The 18,568-nt window shown below is 38.0% G+C and overlaps 1 protein-coding gene across 2 annotated transcripts in view; it reads right to left on the bottom strand.

Annotated features, from left to right (window-relative positions):
* Window positions 1-18,568, bottom strand: part of MEGF10 (multiple EGF like domains 10) — a 107,894-nt gene that overhangs the window by 56,058 nt on the left and 33,268 nt on the right. For both annotated transcript variants that reach the window (XM_062018475.1, XM_062018476.1), the window contains exon 5: window positions 8,935-9,027. In XM_062018475.1, the coding sequence (XP_061874459.1) occupies window positions 8,935-9,027 (93 nt within the window). The remainder of the gene's footprint in view (window positions 1-8,934; window positions 9,028-18,568) is intronic.

The following is an 18,568-nucleotide window of genomic DNA, read 5'->3' as shown; positions in this document are numbered from 1 at the left end:
GCTTTTTTTTTCCCACCAATTTCATTCCAAGTCAACAAAAAGAAAATGAGTTAGAGTTTATTCCTGATAAACTCACCTTGATCCCTTATGGTTCTATACTTCTCTAAAGAATGGCCTATAATGAGAACAAAATGAGGCTATCAAATCAAGTCAAAGAACATTTCAGAAGAAAAACCTCCTTAGAAACTCTGATTTGCAACTCTCGTAAGTATGCTACAGTTTCCTTCAAAATATGATATTCAAGTCAGACAATGTTTGTTGCATTGCTTTTTTAAAAAGATCTTTCTTTTCTCTCTTTCTTTCTTGCTAATGGGAAGGTCAAAGTGAAGAATCACGACAAAACTAAAACTTACTTCTCTTGCTATGATTTTTTGTAGTTATCTTGTATGTAGCACCAAGACAACAGAATGAGACTTTTTTCTGGCTTACACATCTTTCTGCAACATACACTGCTGTGTTTCTAAAATATGTACCATTGTCAACAAAACATAGGAGATTCTCACCGCAGCACTAGCCTTACATATTTACATGGTATTTTAAACAACTGAAAACAAAATTCCCTACCACAGAGAGCAGAAACAGAGTAAACGCTCACTTGGAGGGCAATACTGTGAAGTGCAAACTTAAAATAAGCAAATGGTGGTAAACATGCAGAATTCCTATCTTCCCATCTCCTCAAAACTCCAACATAATTTCTTCAGACAGGTTCAAGGAACCACAGCCTTTAGTAAGTGAAAGCTGATTTTCCTTGCTTCAGCACGTAAAACAAACTGAAGCTGCCCATAATTTCAACACCATCTTTGACCTTTCCATCTTTCTAGGTTGTCACATTAACGCCAAGTCTAAATCTTTGTGCCTTCCTTTGCTTCCCACCTTTGACTCTGAGATCTCTGTTGCATTGCCTTTGCTTACATGGTGCCTTTATGGTCTGTTCCTCATCTATCATTTCTCATCCAGCACTCAAATATCAACCTCCACATTTACATTGCCCATTACATCAGCCCCTTTGTCGCATTTACAGGCTATCATCTTCCTTGTTGCTTCTCAATTTGCCTTTACAACTTGGCAGAGCTCTCCAAAGCCAACACCATAAAACTGCCGTGCTGTCTTCCTCGACATCTCTACCTCATAACTCCTCTGTCCCATGAAGTCCACAAAAAGTTGATGCAGCAAGTTCGTCCAACCACTTCCTGCCACAGTCATTTATCAGTGTTTGCTTCCTTCTTCATCTTTAATCTCCTCCTCATACGAAATCTCAGAAAAAAATTCCCAACAAAACAGAATAACTTTTTGTGAATGTGACATTTAAATTCACAGGTGAGAGGAGCCACTCACATCAATAATTTTTCTGATGACCTCAGTAAGGAAACACATGCAGGACAAGTACTCCCTTTTCTCCATCAGCAACGGGTGCCCATCTAACTTTCAAGTGTCAACAGAATGGAAATTTAGTTCTAATTTGTGTGTTACATAGTCTTGTATTTTGCATACCTGAAAATGTGTTTACTGTTTTGCACCAAGTGCCATGATTACAGTCCAAAGACTTGCAAAGACACAGCATACACCACACTCCTGATTAAAACCTTTTCAGAAAACTGGATTGACATCCTTCTTGACAGGAAAGAAGGTGTGGTTTTTTGTTGTCATGGTTCTACCATGACAACAGTCAAACACATCATATATTACATTAAGGCATCATGTACTTCTGGTCTGCACAAAATTAAACTTGAATAATACTTTCTGTATCCTCTATTACTCTTAGCTAATAAGGATATGAAAAGCCAGAGCCTTGCAGATGCTCTTCTTGGAGCAATTCATTTCTGAGTATGTTTGTGTTCAGTACAAAAATAATTGAATCATTAAGCAAAAACTACTACAAAAATACGAATATTGTCACTAAGCCAAATCACATCATTCTTACTGGAAAGTTTAAAGAGTATTCCTGAAGTTACTCTCTGCTAATATGATTTGGTTACCTGCAGATCTAAATTGATGGTGTTTGTTTCCCTTAGGACATTCCTGCAGGATAGGAAAGAGATAATAATTCTCCCAACTGGAATTTAAACCAAATAAACATAAATTCCTGCTGATTCTGAAAGCTATAAATACTCAAGTGTGTTCACAATTCAACTAGATGCATTAAGCCCCTACTGACATCAACCTGTATGTCAGCCTGGATTGCAAGATAGTAAACGTGAAACAAGGCAGACAGAAATCTCAGAGATTAGTTGAAAATTCCAGAAAACAAAGCCAGCTACTCTGAAATGTAGAATAAAATCACTCTTTAGAAAAATTTCAAATTCTTATTTAATGACAACATGAGATTATTCTCCATATATTTATTATATATCTGTTCTAGTCATTTCAGGATGCTGTGAAAATATATGCACATGAACATCAGAACAGAAATATTTTTCCTTTAGAGTATCACTCATAATAATTATAAAAAAACAACGCCTTTTTACCTACATCCCAGCCACAGAAATGCATAGTCGTGGGGTTTTGTTCAGAACATACTTTATATTAAACCTGGATTTTCTTTTTATACTGCAGGCCTTTTACCCTGTGGCATATTTTTCTTTCTTATTTTTTCTTTTGAGTATAAGAAAGGATTTTTATTCAAAATGCTAAGCTTTAATTTAATTTAGGAATTTTTCTTTTTTACGTTGTAAAAGCTTTTTGATCCGTGAAGTGGAAGAACAATGAAAATGTGTTTTTCACATCCTATAAAAGCCTGGAACTATATGCCTTTCACATGCCATAAATTTCAGAAGACTCTTTAAAGTGTTCTGGACATCAGAACACAAGGTTGGATAATTGCTAGGGAAAACACACACAGATGGTTCTTGGTGTTTATTTATCTTACTACCGAAACAAAGCTTGTTAAAAATAATCACTGTTACAGGAAAAGTTAGAAAATGATAAGAATCTGCTTGTACTGTGTAAAATGGACTGCTGTCAGGACATCATCCTGATTTTGCACAGATCTCCTCGTAGGGTGATAAATTAGCCTTGTCCCTTATTTGCAATGCCTTAAAGGTCACCTTAATTAAAAAATTAGCAGGACGTTCTTCACATTCCTTAAAATCTCCTAAGTGAGTAACCAACAATACACAAATCTGGCAATACATAAGATGGATTGAAATTAAACCAATACTAAAAATATTTTTGCACTGTTACTAGAAAAATGAAAAATTTACACAGATATTACTCAAGAAATCAACTTAGGTAAACACCACAATTATGAAAAGCATCTCTGATGCAGAAAATGTTTACAAGGCAATAACACTACACCCATTTACTGCAATGCCTTCCTTCAGTAAACATAAGTAAATTTAATGACTCAGTTTTGTAGAAAGAATATTTTTGTTTCTGCTTTTGAGTAAAGACTGCAACTGTAATTCAGCAAAACACTGAAGCATGACCATAATACCCACTAATTTCCCTAGAATTTAAAAAACAATATGTTCTGTAGAACAAAAATTATATTAAACGAAAGAATAATATTACTTCAAATACATCATTGTACTGACATCAATAAAAGCACAGCTGCTATATAGCCCTGGGAATTTCAATACCATCTACCACACTGACTCTGTAGTGACTCTGTAAACAATGAAGATGATGGCAACTTTCCATTAATACCTGGTTTTCCTGTTTGCACCTGATCTAACTTGCTGGTGGGTTAGTTTCTCAATCCAATGACACTCAGCTTTGTTAGAGGAGAAAACAGAGTTCAGCTGACAAAACTGAGAATTCAGTTAATGAAATTACAGAAGTAATAATTACAGAAGAATTAAGGGTAGTGAAGAGTATGAGGAAGACACATGTAGTAAGAAAGGTTAAATTTGAGACTGTTTGTGACCTGCTATCTCTTTTGCTAACAGGATGCATTTTTGCATGTGGCTGTTTGGGAGCTGGGCCAGTTGTGCATTACTTGAACAAGTTATTTCTCTAGATTTTCCATAAAAGCAAATAGCTGGCTGTCAGGATACCCTGCAGTTTCACTTGTGTCTTTATGCAGCTTCTTATTCTGGGAATCAAGTCTTTCTGGTACAAGCATATTGTTAAAAACAGAACCTATTTCTACAGCCTGTTGAATGGCTTGGAAAATTTAAGGATGAGCTAGCTAGAGTGGCTTGCAAGCTCCATTAGTCAAAACACATTCAACAAACAAAACCAAAAACAATGCCTTGGTCAGAGAAGCTCAACTGAAGGTTACAAGCTGTGCCATCCGAGTGAGTAAGATGCTCCCCTGCACCTTGCCTAGTACCCCCACCAAGGGGACTGTTTCACTTGGGGTGCAAACGAGTCTGTGGAAAACAGTCACACACCCACCTCTGCAGAGTTAATGGAAATTATAAGCTCCAGTGGGAAACTGGCAGTGCTTGTTGACTCATGTGAGTGTCTCACACAAGCTATGCCAAGGGATCCAGTTTCTGCCATATTCTGCATCTGCCAAGTCCCATGAAGAAAACAGTGAGATTTTTGTGGAATTTGAAAACTTTAGACCCATGACAGTAAAGGAAATCTGACAGTAGCAGAACTATTGGATCTTAAAACCTTCCTTTACAAGTGCATTTAGAAGCAAGAAGTTGTTTCCCAGAGAGGTCAGCTTTGAATGCTCAGTTTAATATATTAAGGAAAAAGCCAGTTCTCATGTTTTATAACTCTGGAGCAAAATTACACCTCAGTGCCACTTGTTCTACCCTCAGACTACAGTCCCAATGAAACTCTATTAATCACCAATGAAATTAAATTAAAATCCAGTGATTCAAACACACTTCAAATTGCTTAAATGCAATACAAATAGAAAACACCTATTCACACTTCCACAAACAATCCAAACATACTTGTCATAAACTCAAAACATGTCATTCTCTGTTTTCTGCTTTACTACTCAGGCCAACTAGTGAGATCACAAAGGCTATAACCTTTGTGGATGAGTCACTGTAATATTGATTTTGGCCTTTTGCTGCTGCTCCAGCTTATTCAAAAAGTGTCCTATTGATTTTGCAAGAATTGTTTGTGGACTACTAGGCATGAGAAGAAAAACAAAGCGAAAGTCCCGATTGCTTGTGTTACACAAGCACACACATTCAAAACTGATCATCAGGTCCATACATTATGTATTCCAGCAAATACTGTTGCAAGAGTGTGATCAGAAAAAAGGTAGAGTCTACAAATGTAAAACATGGTTTGATAATCTATACACACCTAGATAACCATTAGGTTGTCTATCATTAGGTTCAGCAGCTTTTACAGAAGTCTGCTTTATATTTAACCTCTAGGGGAAAAAAGCTCTTGCAACATGTTACAATCCAACCAGATACACTCAAGTTAAAAGTTTTATATAAACAATAATCCAGTTTGGGAAGGAAAGGTTGTGTCGGTATATTTGCTTTTTAGTATATTCTAATTGTTTACATTTTTAATCTAACACAACTATCTTCACTACTATGTCCTTTTTTCTACTTTCTGCATTTTGTCCTTGTCCTCAGCCAAGAACCAATCAACTTATACTCCCAAAGTTCACAAATACATCTTTAAAGGGGTGCTGACAGCATGCTGTTACGCAGATTTCCTTGCTAAAAGGATAGGTTCAACATATCTTCTGCCCACTCATTTGTCATTGACCTGACTACTGTCCAGTCAACACATCTTTATATTAGAGTAAGTTGTTTCACATGACCATCATCTTTCCCACTAGAATGGAAGTGTTCTGCAAATGAGCAATCTCTCAATTAAAGTAGTACTTTTTTTCAGATATATGTACATTATCATCATCTCCTTCATCACCTGACACTGAAATTCACTGCAAGCAAACACTGACTGCTACAGTATATTTCCTTCAACTAAAAATAAAAGGCCTGAAGAAAAAATACATTTCATCTGGAAAATGTAACCCAATGAGATTTATTTAATTAGCCAGCCAAATCCCAAGACCACCATTCAGGTTTTACTCCAGAAGAATACATCGAATACAACAAGTCTTCTTTTCCTCTCATGAGATATAAGGTTTTCAGAAAAGCATTGAAAGAGGATAGCCTTAGTAGTTCAGTCAAATCTTTACCCCTCTTCTCCTTAAACTGAAAGCAGCCACTGACCTAGGCTATTAGGTATGAGGTAAGACACAAAACACAAAAAGGCGGTAATGGTTGTTAGAAAGGCAAATCAGAAATCTCTAGAAAGTTTTAGTCCATAGAAAGGTTATTAGGCCACAGCACAGTGGTATGTGAAGACAAGGAAGGAAGCTTGCTGAATTGGCTTTTACTGCACAGTGCATTAATCTAGTTCATGCAATCTCTCTGTCAATTTTGGAGAGTATATTACAATGTTTAGGAAGTACATGTCTGAAATTACCACCCAGAAAGCCACTGTCTGTAAGCTTTGGCATACAGTTAAAAAAATTATACACATTGGGTAAATACAACTGAGAAACAGATAAAATCAAGCTGGGGTTGGCAGATGGGACAGGTGTTGCACTAGGACTTTTCTCAGATACTTAGAGATGAAGTTCCTTTTTAATAATAATCAATCCTAATAGAGAAAGGATAGTGCTTTGGAAGACACAAATAAGGAAAGGCATACAGATAAAGAAAGACACATAGATAGCAACAAACAGCACTCCAACTCAGAAGGATAATCTGGTAAAAGCACCATCTTTCGTAACTTTTTCTGCATGGAATACTGTAAATTCTGAAACAAATGTCATTGAAGTACGTGCACAAAAATATCCCCTTCCTCAGCACATCTGCCTTCTGCTATGCCTATAAGAGTGACCTGAAACAAATTTCAGCAGTTCCAGTTAGCTCTGGTGTCACACAGAAGCTTTTAGAGGATCAACAGCCTCTCCAGAGATCACACTATTCAAAGTTCCATGAACAATGACACTTTCAGCTTAGGCCTGTTGAGTATGCACACTAGAAAGTATTTTTGCTATTGAGGCTGCTGTGACAAGCAATCAAAGGCAACCAACTGAGGAAAGAGCACGGGAAAAGAACTGCACATGTATTCAAAATGAATTATTCCATACAGGTAAGGGAAATAGACTCTAGAAAATCCTATGAGAGGAAAGATTATTTCTAAAGACAGATTTAGAGTTTCCTGTCTCATCTAAACTGCTCTTTCAGCAAGTTTTGAACTTGGAAATCTCTATAAATAACAGTATCTCCCCATTTCGAGTTGTCTAGTTATACACATTTCTTCTGCACATTTGATTAGTTCCAGAAAAGCTTGATATAGAATGCATTCAGAATGAAAGATAACATTTTTTGACAACTTCTTTCGATGAATCAGCAGACTAGATTGAGAACAGATTATAGTAACACTGCATTTCTCACTCTTTCAGTTTTATGCCCTACATAAAACTTGGTGTTTCTTTAAGGCTGTTTATGAAAAGAATAACATGCAAGTATATACAAAGACTACGTAGCAAATGCTATAATTTTTAAACAGCTATGTTCTTCCTCATGTCATTTATTATTTTTCATTCTCTCAAATTTCATAAAGCATGCTGCCCAAACAACAGATCAGTTTGCACCTTGTTTGCAAAAAAAAAAAAAAAAAAAAAAAGAGAACATTTCCCTATTTTGTTACAGCCATATACAGCCATATAATTTTTTTCCTGCTTATGATATAGGTTTTTCACAGTTGTTATTTTTACAGGGATCCCATACTGAGGAAACTAGTAGCACAATACATTTGCAAGACATCAAACTCTGGTTTATGATGCAGTATTTTATATTGTCTATGAAATTTATAAACACTTTTTTTGTTGTTGATTAAAATATGTTCAAGTGCTTACTAGAAGTGATTCACTTTGAACTTGACTGCAAAGAGCTATATGGTTGTAATGTTAGCCTAAACATTACTCTTCCAAAGACCTTGCAAGGAGAGGGAATAAATAACAAATTATAATGAACTAAAATCAAGTATTACTCTGAGAAACTCTATATGAGACAAAGGAAATTAAAAATAACAATTCAGAGTCTGCACAAACGATTATCTTTGACAGAGGGAAAGTGCATGAACATGCCACCTCGCAGAGGTTTCCGCCCTCTGTGCAGACCTTATTACCATATTGCAGCCTGTAAGGCCTGGTTTTCCACTCAAAGAGTATAGGAAACAGCAGTGACTAAAAAGGTCATGAACTGATGTAATTTTACTGCTTAATTTTGCTGTCTTCTTTCAACAAGAGTGTAATGGCCTTGATCTTCACAATTTATTAAGGGTGATCACCTTAAAAATTTGTTAAGGGTGACCATGCTTACTGGGTTGCATAAGACTGCACCCAGGTGCCAAGCAGGAAAGGTGTTACCTGCCTCTGTCACTTGCCACCTGTTTCCTCAAAACTCCTCTCTTGCTCCTCTCATGCCCTACAGGTACACTCACAAGGGGAATGAGAAGGAAGGCAGAAGGAAGTAGGAGAAACGTGACCAGTAAGTGTGACTGAAATGGAAAGAGATTGAACAGAGAGAGCGAGCAACTAATAATGCAAGAGGAGAATACATCGTGGGGAAAAAAGGACAAGTTAGTGGCAGAGTGTAAAAGGAGAATAGGGTTATGATGGAGGCTTCTGCTCATAGCTCTTAAACATGACCTGTCACTGTCACTCTTTACACATCAAGAAAATAAAAGATATTCTCTTACAGTTAAAATATAATTTTATCTACTTTACTCCAGACACTAAGTTCTGTATTACTTGAATGCTTCTGAGCACAAATTAGATCATGACATTTAGTGCTACTACGAGGCAACGTTGTTTGCAAGTAAATTAAGAAAAATCAGGTCACACAGAGTAACTCGATAACTTAGAACAATCCCCTGACCAGCAAGCAGGATCCCAAGCACAGAATCAATGACAATCTGCCCACAAGTGAGGGCAACACCATGGAAAAAACACAAGACAGGCAGAAACAGGTGAAAACTCACCACTGGAGCAGTTGGGTCCTCCCCAGCCAGGCTCACACTGACAGGTGTTTGGAGCAATACAACGACCATGGACACATTTATCAGCACAATGAGCTGTTAGAGAAGGAAATTAAAAATAATTAAAGAACCTCTAGCACTAAGAAAAATATTCTAAACTTATTCCTAATCCAGATCTTTTAAGTCTCAAAAACCTTTTAAAAACAAAATAAACATTAGTACATTGAAGTTTGATGGCACCTCTTCAAAATGAATTTTCTTATTTCACTCTCTTCTCCTAACTTTGAAGGCTACAGCTAAAACCATGTCAGTGCTACTCAAGTACTTTTGCATTTAACAAAGAGAAAATTGTACACATTTAATGAAAACAAAGAATCACAGTATGGTATTGTTGTAGTTTGGCCCAGCTAGCACAGATGCACCACGACAGTCTCTTGCTCAGTGCCCCCCATCCACTCCCATCCTCCTTAGGATGGCAGAGGCCCCAGCAAAATGGGAGGAAAAAGATAAGCAAGGTTGTTCTGGATTAAGACAAGGGCAGGGAGGGCTCACTGCCAATTACGGTTCTGGACAAAACAGACTCCAGTACTCGGCTTAGAGAGGAAAGTAGGAAAGTTTATTCTACTATCTGCAAGAAACAGAACAGAATAAAAGCAAAAAGGGAGTAGAACAAAAATTGCAACCAATACTTTAAGATCTCCCTCCCCCATCCCTCCTTTCTTCCCAGCTCACTGCTCCCAATATCTCTGTCTCCTCCCCCTTCAACGTCTTGTCGGGGGGAGGGCAGGGAATGGGGGATGCGGTCACTCTCTCATAGATGGGCTCTGCTGCTTCTCTCCTCTCAGATAAGGATGACTCCTCGTTTTCTTCCCCTGCTGTGTTACGGGGTCCCTACCCCTGGACATAGTCTTTAACGAACTTCTCTGGTGTGGGTTCTTCCCAGCAGCTGCGGCTTCTGCCGATACAGGGTCCCTCACAAGGGACACAGTTCTTAGTGAATATCTCTGGCGTGGATTCTTCGCCACAGTTGCAGTTTCTGCAGATACAGGGTCCCTCCCTCAGGACACAGCCTCTTCTGGGCTTAAGTTTAATGAGCTTCTTTGTCGTGGGTTGCTCCCCACAGTTCCAGCTCCTGTGAATATTGAGTCCCTTCCATGGGACACGGCCTGCTCTGGCCATAGTGATACAGGGTCCCTCCCTCAGGACACAGCCTCTTCTGGCCATAGTTTTAATGAAGAAAATCACTGCCCCTGGCTCGGGGCCTTTAAAGAAGTGAATCTCTGCCCCTGGATTGGAGTTCTTAGCAAAATGAGTCTCTGCCCCTGGTATGGAGTTTGTATAAAAATGAGTCTCTGCCCTGATACAGGGTCATTATCAAAATGAGTCTCTACTGCTGATGCAGGGTCTTTAAAGAAATGCAAACAAATCATTGCTTCACCAGTCCTCTCCGCAGAATGCAGGTGAGTCTCTGATCCAGCACATCTCCTCTCTTTCCTCACTGTCCTTGGAGTCCACATGGTTGTTTCTCTCACTCTTCCTACCCCTTGCACCACCAACAGTCAGAAGAAGAAGGTATAGATGAAGAAAGAAACAGGAAGAAGAAGGAGGAAGAAGCCTCCACTTCCGGCTTCTTCTTAAAAAGTGATTGTGAAGGCGTCTAACTGGCTCAGCCCCAGCAGTGGGTCTGGCTCAGAGCTGGGGAGAGTTTCAAGCAACTTCTTACAGGAGCCATCTTTACAGCCCCTTCCCCCTTACCAAAAAAAGGCTGTCATGTCAAACCATGACAGATTTAGATTGGAAACCCATCTGAATGTGGTCCTCGGCAGAGGGCTTTAGGTGGCCTTGCCTGAGTAGGGAAGCTGGACAAGATGACTTTCACAGGTCCATTCCAACCTCAACCACCCCTTGACTCTGAAGTAAACTCTCATGCCAAGACAGAGAGGAACTTCTGCGTACATAAAAAGGGGTATTTTCTTGCCACAGAACAGATGAAATATGATTTACAACACACCAGTATTTCAGTACTGATTTTTCTGAATGGTTGCACAGTTCAAATAAAGCACAATAAAATAGTGATGGTGAATAAAGTAAGGCATGAGATATAAAACTTATGGATCATTGAAACTTTTATTCAAAGTGCTAAGCAGACCTGCTTGAAATTTTTCTTTATATTTTTTAATTGATTTGCCAGCATGTATTTCTACAATTAAGGCTTACTTTGAAATTGAGATTTTATCTGAAACTTTCAAGAAAACCTTGAAACAGCTTCAATATATAGCACATCAATTTAATTGACTGAGAATAGAATACACCGAAGAAGAACCTGCAACCAACAGTCTGCTGGCATCACCATCATCAGCATTAACTTTCCAAAATACCTTCATTGATATATTTTCTTTCTAGTTTGAACAAGAAAACTTTTAAAATGTGCACAGGATGACAATTTTCTTTGTACCAGCATTTCCAGAGAAACTATGACAGGAATCTGCTTGAACTACCAACAAATACAAGACAAAAAGACAAAGTTCGTATTTACAAGAAATTTAGTGGGACTATATGTTAATCATTTCAGTTCTAAATGGACTGAAAATGTCCTATAAAGAAAAATACTTGCAAAATGTCCTGGTTTTTTGCTAATTAGATATGATGAAAAAAACATTGATCATCTTTATATCTTGTGTGGCCAAGAAAAAGGAAAGCTACACAGAGACCAATTATATATGTTATTAAAATCTTTGGTTATGTGAGATCCCAGACATTAATTACAGGTTTTTACAGACTTTAATTTTTATTATCAACTCTTACTTCTAATAAGCTACTTTTCTGATGTGCATTAAAACAATCATTAGAAATCGAGGGAGAAAATTAATTTTTAAATGTTAGATGACATGAGATATTAATATAAGGCCATTTCTTTGCCTTCTATTTATTTATTTATTATGAAAAGAATGAATTTAAATAATACATCACAATTTTCCATGAATCTTACAACTAGATAATAATTACTTGTGTCTTTGAAGATTCTTGTCTAGTAAGTTCTGGCTTGGGCACTCGAGCTCTTCCTAAACCAAATGTGTCAAAAATCTTACCAGTAAACCACAAGGCAACAGACAGTATCTATACACATACATGTCTCTGCATGTGCACATGTGTGAATCATTTAGTGAATACCAACAGTCCAATCAGTTGTGGTCAATGGAGTTAAATCCAGTTGGCAGCTGGTCATGAGTGGTGTCACCCAGGGTTCAGTACTGGGGCCACTCCTGCTTAACATCTTTATTAATATCTGGATGAGGGGATGGAGTGCACCCTTAGTAGGTTTACAGATGACACCAAGCTGAGCGGAAGTGTCGATCTGCTTGAGGGTAGGGAAGCTTTACAGAGAGATCTGGATAGGCTGGATGGCTGGGCCAAGGCCAATGCCACCAGTTTCAATAAGGCCACTTCTATGAAGTGCTGGGTCCTGCACTTGGGCCACAACAACCCCCAGCAGCGCTACAGGCTTGGGGAGGAATGGCTGGAAAGCTGCCAGGCAGAGAGGGACCTGGCAGTGTTGGTTGACAGAAGCTGAACATGAGCCAGCAGTGTGCCCAGGTGGCCAAGAAAGCCAATGACATCCTGGCCTGGATCAGGAATAGTGTTGTCAGCAGGAGGAGAGAGGTGATCCTCCCCTGTACTCTGTACTTTGGTGAATTTGCACCTCAAATACTGTGTCCAGTTCTGCGCACCTCTCTACAAGGGCATGGAGGTGCCAGAGAGGATCCAGAGGTCGGCTGCCAAGCTTGGAGCATGTCTCCTATGAGGAACAGCTGAGGGATCTCAGGCTGTTTAGCCTAGAGAAAAAAAGGCTCAGGGGAGACTTTACTGCTTCCTATAACTACCTGAAAGGAAGTTGTAGTGAGGCAGGGGTTAGTCTGTTCTCCCTTGTGACAAACAATAGAACAAGAGGAAATAGCCTCAAGCTATGCCAGAGGATGTTCAGGCTGGAAATAAGGAGGAATTTCCTTACTGAAAGAGTTGTCAGGCATTGAAACAGGCTGCTTAGGGAGGTGGTGGAGTCCCTGGAGGTGTTTAAGAGATGGTTGGATGTTGCACTTAGGGATATGGTCTAGTGATTGATAGGGCTGGGACAAAGGCTGGACTCAGTGATCTTTAAGGTCTCTTCCAGCTGAAACGATTCTATGATTCTGTAACTAACCCAGATTCCTGAGCACTTAGGCTAAATACAGCATACTCTGAGAGACAGATTGTGAAAAATAAAAAATTCAAAATGTTGTAAGAAACTAGATCCAGTGAGCGCTACAGAAGCAGCTCATTAAGCATCTTCTTTTGCAGTCTCTTACACCATGCTGAGCACAAAGGTTCTTCCTACAGTCCCAGTGTAATAGCATACATCATGGCAGTGTGCAAATAAGCATCAGTTCCTTCCAATAATAAAGTTGTTTTTGAATAAATGTACAACAGATGAAAGTTTGGGTCCGAGTGTTTACAATGCAAAGTCATCTCACAGATTAAAGCTGTATTCCTTTCATAGTCACAACAGCATAAATCAACAGTAGCTTCTCTTCAGCCACTGAAGTGGTATTTCAGTTTTGCCATAGCAGAACATAAATCAAATCACACCTCTTCAAAACAGGCTACCACAACTAAATCTCTACAGAAGTTACCTACAGGTAACAATGTCTAGAGCTTCAACAGTCAAAACTCTGCTGAGTATAATGAAGAAGAAATATGGGATACAGACCACTAAAAGAAGTTGTATAATATGAAGATTCCAAACAAAATGAAGATCAATTAGAATTATATATATATGGTATACAAATAGACAAATTTATTTTTCAAAGGAGTAGTGCAGACGATTATTTTCTTTGAAGAAGCTAAACTAAAGCCAAGAACGTTTCAAAAAAATGTTCAAGGAATTAAAGATATCTAGTATTTTCTCTTTTTTTAAGTTTCTTAATGTCCCAAAACCAAATATGACTAAAGAATTATTTCTTCCTACACTTTGCATATACATAAAAGCCTATTTTGTAACCAAAAGAAATTATTCTCTAGACACCTTATGGGCTAACTGATTATTGGCAACTTAATCATAGTGAACATCCTTAGGAGACTGCATCTGTAAAAAAATTATTGCACTTCACATAGAGAAAAGATAATTAAAATTTATTGCATGACCTACAAAATAAGTGTTAGGTAAGGACAAGTAGAAAAAGCTGAAAGGACATCAATGATACTTGGGATAAACAAACTATTTTCTCTTGTTTTTTTATGGAATTCTGGACATGAGACAAGAAAATACTTATGTGCAACAAGAGGTGGAAAACTTAACATGCAGTATCTTAACATGAAGCAGTTGCACCAAAAATTCACTGGCAGCAGTGAATAAATACAGCAGCAATGATAAATTGCCTAAGTCCTATCTTCTTTTGTAAGAGAAAAATCAATTATCATATGAAAAGAAATCTGATCTTACTCTTGTATATTTCTTTCTACATCTTATTTCCCATTTTCTTCTGTATCTTATTGCTTCCTTAAAATATTCTCTAAAATCTTGCCTTGTCCAGCTTACAAGTCTGTTCCACTAAATCATACCCTTCTGTTTTCTTAAAAACAAAAGGCTGATTTGCTCTTTCCAAGTATCAGTCTGCTTGAAATATCTATAAAATACCTGTTGATGAACATGCAATTCCCCATAGCAGCCATTTCCACACCACAGAAGGAGCTGCCCCTTCCCCTCAACACAAGTCCACCAGGCTGCTTGTTCCCACTTCAGCTGCAGGCAGTGGTACTTTTGTGACCAGCTGAATAAACATGCACTGCTGGTGAAGCTCAGTGAAGGGAACGTGAAGAGACATGCGAAACCCAGCCAAGCCATCACTGACACCATTATTACAGCAAGCAAGGGCTTTGGTAAGGGCTTGGTCAACATGCTCACTGACGTGCCTTAGCACTGCTGCTTCAGGAGAAGAGCTCCTACCAGGTGATTAAGCAAACGATGCTAAAGGCATAGAAAGTATAACACAATTTCAGGTCAATTTGTCATCTTCAAACACTGATCATGTGTCTCAAATTCATATCAACAAAGAGAGGGAAACAGTGCTCAAGCTCAAGTGAAGATTGTAATTCAAACACATACTTAAGATGCTGAGGACCTCCAGCATAACCCTGTGGTGTAAATGCAGATTTTTCCTCTGCTGCTATACCTACTTGAAGTACTACAGCTGAGTGGAGTAACTCCTGTGCCTCATACAACTCCTACCTCTGAACTAGAGTGGAACACAAAGAGTGGAACATTGTAAGACTTGAAATTTCCAAATCTGCACTCTATGATTAAGTGTGACAGTTTTCCATTGTATAGCCCAATGATAAAGAAGATATAGCAGCATTTACAGTAATAAAATTTTTTTATAAAGGTATTTTTACCTTCAGTGAAAATTTACACACATGCTTCAGGATCTGATGCTTTTTCATTTGAAAAAGCCAGGCATACACCAATGAGCATAAACAAAGCTACAAATATTTTGGGTGTAATTATGCACACAAGTAAATGACCATGAACATCAACTATAGTTCTACAATTAAACTTCTACCTTTTAAAAAAATTAATCCCCAAGTCAAATGAGAACACATCTGAAATTACAGAATGGTAGGGCTGGAAGAGACCTTTAGAGATCTAGTCCAACCCCCTTGCAGAAGCAGGTCCACCTAGATCAGGTCACATAGAAACATGTGCAGGAGGGTCTTGAAGACCTCCAAGGAAGGAGACTCCACACTCTCCCTGGGCAGCCTGTGCCAGGGCTCCCTCACCTGAACAGTAAAATAGTTTTTTCTTCTGTTTAAATGGAACTTTTTGTGTTCCAGCTTCATCCCATTACTCCTTGTCCTGTTACTAGCTACTATAGAAAAAAGGGATGTCCCAATCTCCTGACATCCACCATTTATACACTTATCAATATTAATGAGATCTCCCCTCAATCTCCTCTTCTCCAGACTAAACAATCCCAGTTCCTGCAGCCTTTCCTCGTATGAAAGATGTTCCAGTCCCCTGATCAATCTTGGTCGCCCTGTGCTGGACCCTCTCCAGCACTTCCCTGTCCCTCTTGAGCTGGGGAGCCCTGAAATTAAATCATACCTGACTTCAGGAGACTTCACGCTTGAAATCTACCAAATAAAATCCCTATCAGCTTTACAGAGAATTCGTATTAGGAAGCCTGGGGCAATACCTGAACTATACCTACTTTTGGACTGTACATGGATCACTGTATTCTTTCTTTCTGATAAACGGCTTCTAACAAAAGAAGTCATACTACCTTCCTGACTGTGCTTCACGTTTAGCATCTCTGCAACACTAGTCTATCTTACTTGGCTACTCAATTTTTGAAATGAGAAAACTGAAGAAATACGAGAAAACTGCGACCTGATCTAGGTGGACCTCCTTCTGCAGGGGGGTTTAACCAGATGATTTCTAAAAGTTCCTTCCAACCCCTACCATTCTATTATTCTATGATTCCACATACAGTTTCAACAAAAATAATTAAAAGAAAAAGCTTCTTCAGCTGTTACAGTTCTCAAACTTTTGTAAATTAAATTTGAATGCACAAACTATTTTAGACTGTAAACATCAAAAAACTCTTCTGCATATTCCATGAGTTACACCTTTGACTTGTTAAAAATTGATTAAAATAAGCTCCCTTTGCACTCATTGTGCAAAATAAAATTTCAAACTACATCATAAATGGGTTTTTTTCAAATAAATTCTTCACTTCACTACTGTATGATAGAAGATATTCTTTGGTTAATCCTTTTTTCCTACACTTGATGACTAGATGCTACTAAAATGAGCAATATGCAGTTATTCAGATTTGTTTTCTATTTCATGTCTACAGGAAATTCAACAGGTGTAATTCTCCTTGAATGTTCTTAGAAATGTGTTACACCAAAAAACTGTATGTGAAGTTAATGTTCAAGCTACCAAAATGTTACTAGGATCAATCTACCTTCTTCTATATGTGTGTCAGCCCGCCAAGAAAGCCACTAGAAGACATCTTAAAGTCTTTCACTTCAGAAACATGCTAAACATTGAATGGACTTGTAAATGTTAAAATAAAAAATAAAAAGAGGATTGCATTTTTTGCAAAAACTTACCAATTTGTAGCTCAGCCTAGTATCCACATGCCAGATCTCCTATGGAATGCCACTGGCATTAGGAGATAGGTGACAACATTTTTTTTTAAATAAATAAGAGACCAAGTCAATTGCTCAACCCGGTATGGACATCCTAAGACCAATATTTAAGTTTCTTTACAGAACTCAATAGAATGACTCTTTGTATCTGCATATCAACTGCATTCAGATCACTTCAGGAAGTCCATTAGATCTAAACATTAATTACATGCACTGTAATCTTTAAGAACAAAAATAAATAATTGCCTGAGCTCCAGTTAGCCTACTATAAAAGATACCAGTATGCTGACAAAACAGTCCAAGTGCCAGCTCCATATAATGCTAGAATTAAAACATAATTCTTTTACCCACCTGAAGACAAACCCAGATGGCACAACTAATAAATCACAGGGTAACTTTTCTGTTCAGCATGACTGAACAGTGCTTGCCATAATAAACTCAATCTACAAGTGAATTTATCTATACTGTCCAAAAATTATACACACACACAAAAATGTGTCTATTATTTATTAACATAATTCAGAACTTCCTCAACAGGTTCCCTGAAAATCTTCCAAGTACTGCAGATGGAGACTGGCTTCTGAGGCCAGTCTGTTGCTTACTAATAGTGATGTAAATATAGCATCATTTCAACAAACTCAGAAACAATACCAAGATAGGCATCTGGGCTGCTTAACAGACTTCTTTTTTAAACTCATCATGGCTGTAGTGGGGTGGTCCGTTCCATGAAACTCTTAACAGATACGTCCTTGTTGCATAACTGTTGTCTTCTTATCAATGGTATTAGTAAAAAGAAGAGGAAGTTTAAATTCTGTATCATTTTGGACAGCTTATGATACAACAGTTAGTTTTAACTTACAGAACAACAAACCAACCAAAAATTTCCATATGACTGATAAAAAGGCCTCCTTGTACATTTTCTATACAAATACATTACACATATGTATATTCCATATATACAACAAATCAAAGACAAACCACAAATGGAATTCTCATCAGAAAATGAAAACATAACACAAGCTTCAATCAACAACTATGGAAGCTGGAGTCACAGTTCCAGAGAAATCTTGTATCCTAAGATGAATTCAAATTCATCTGTTCAGCCTGGGCTCCAAAAGACTCCAAAAAATCCACTTAAATTCTAGCCAGTGCTTTACTCTGGCTGTTGAGTCATTCCTTGCCTTTGTCACTAGAACCTTTGCAGACTTTAGCAAGATGAGGCCGCCATGTTCTTTCAATTATTTACACAGTAACAAATAATTCTCTTCCTGCTATAGGCAGTGAAGTGGCATTATCATGAGTATGCACTGCCTCTAGGAGAACAGTGACTGGTGAGCATTCATACTGTGAATTCCTGATTATTATTTTAAAAAGGAGGTCACAAGATTTCAATCCATTACTTGTATGTACTGAAGTGTTGAGTCATACCAAAATCATCTACCAGTAGAAT

This window comes from Colius striatus, chromosome Z, assembly GCF_028858725.1.
Source record: "Colius striatus isolate bColStr4 chromosome Z, bColStr4.1.hap1, whole genome shotgun sequence".
Taxonomy (NCBI): Eukaryota; Metazoa; Chordata; class Aves; order Coliiformes; family Coliidae; genus Colius; species Colius striatus.
Note: the sequence above shows the minus strand (reverse complement) of the source record. Positions and strands in the feature narration are given on the sequence as shown.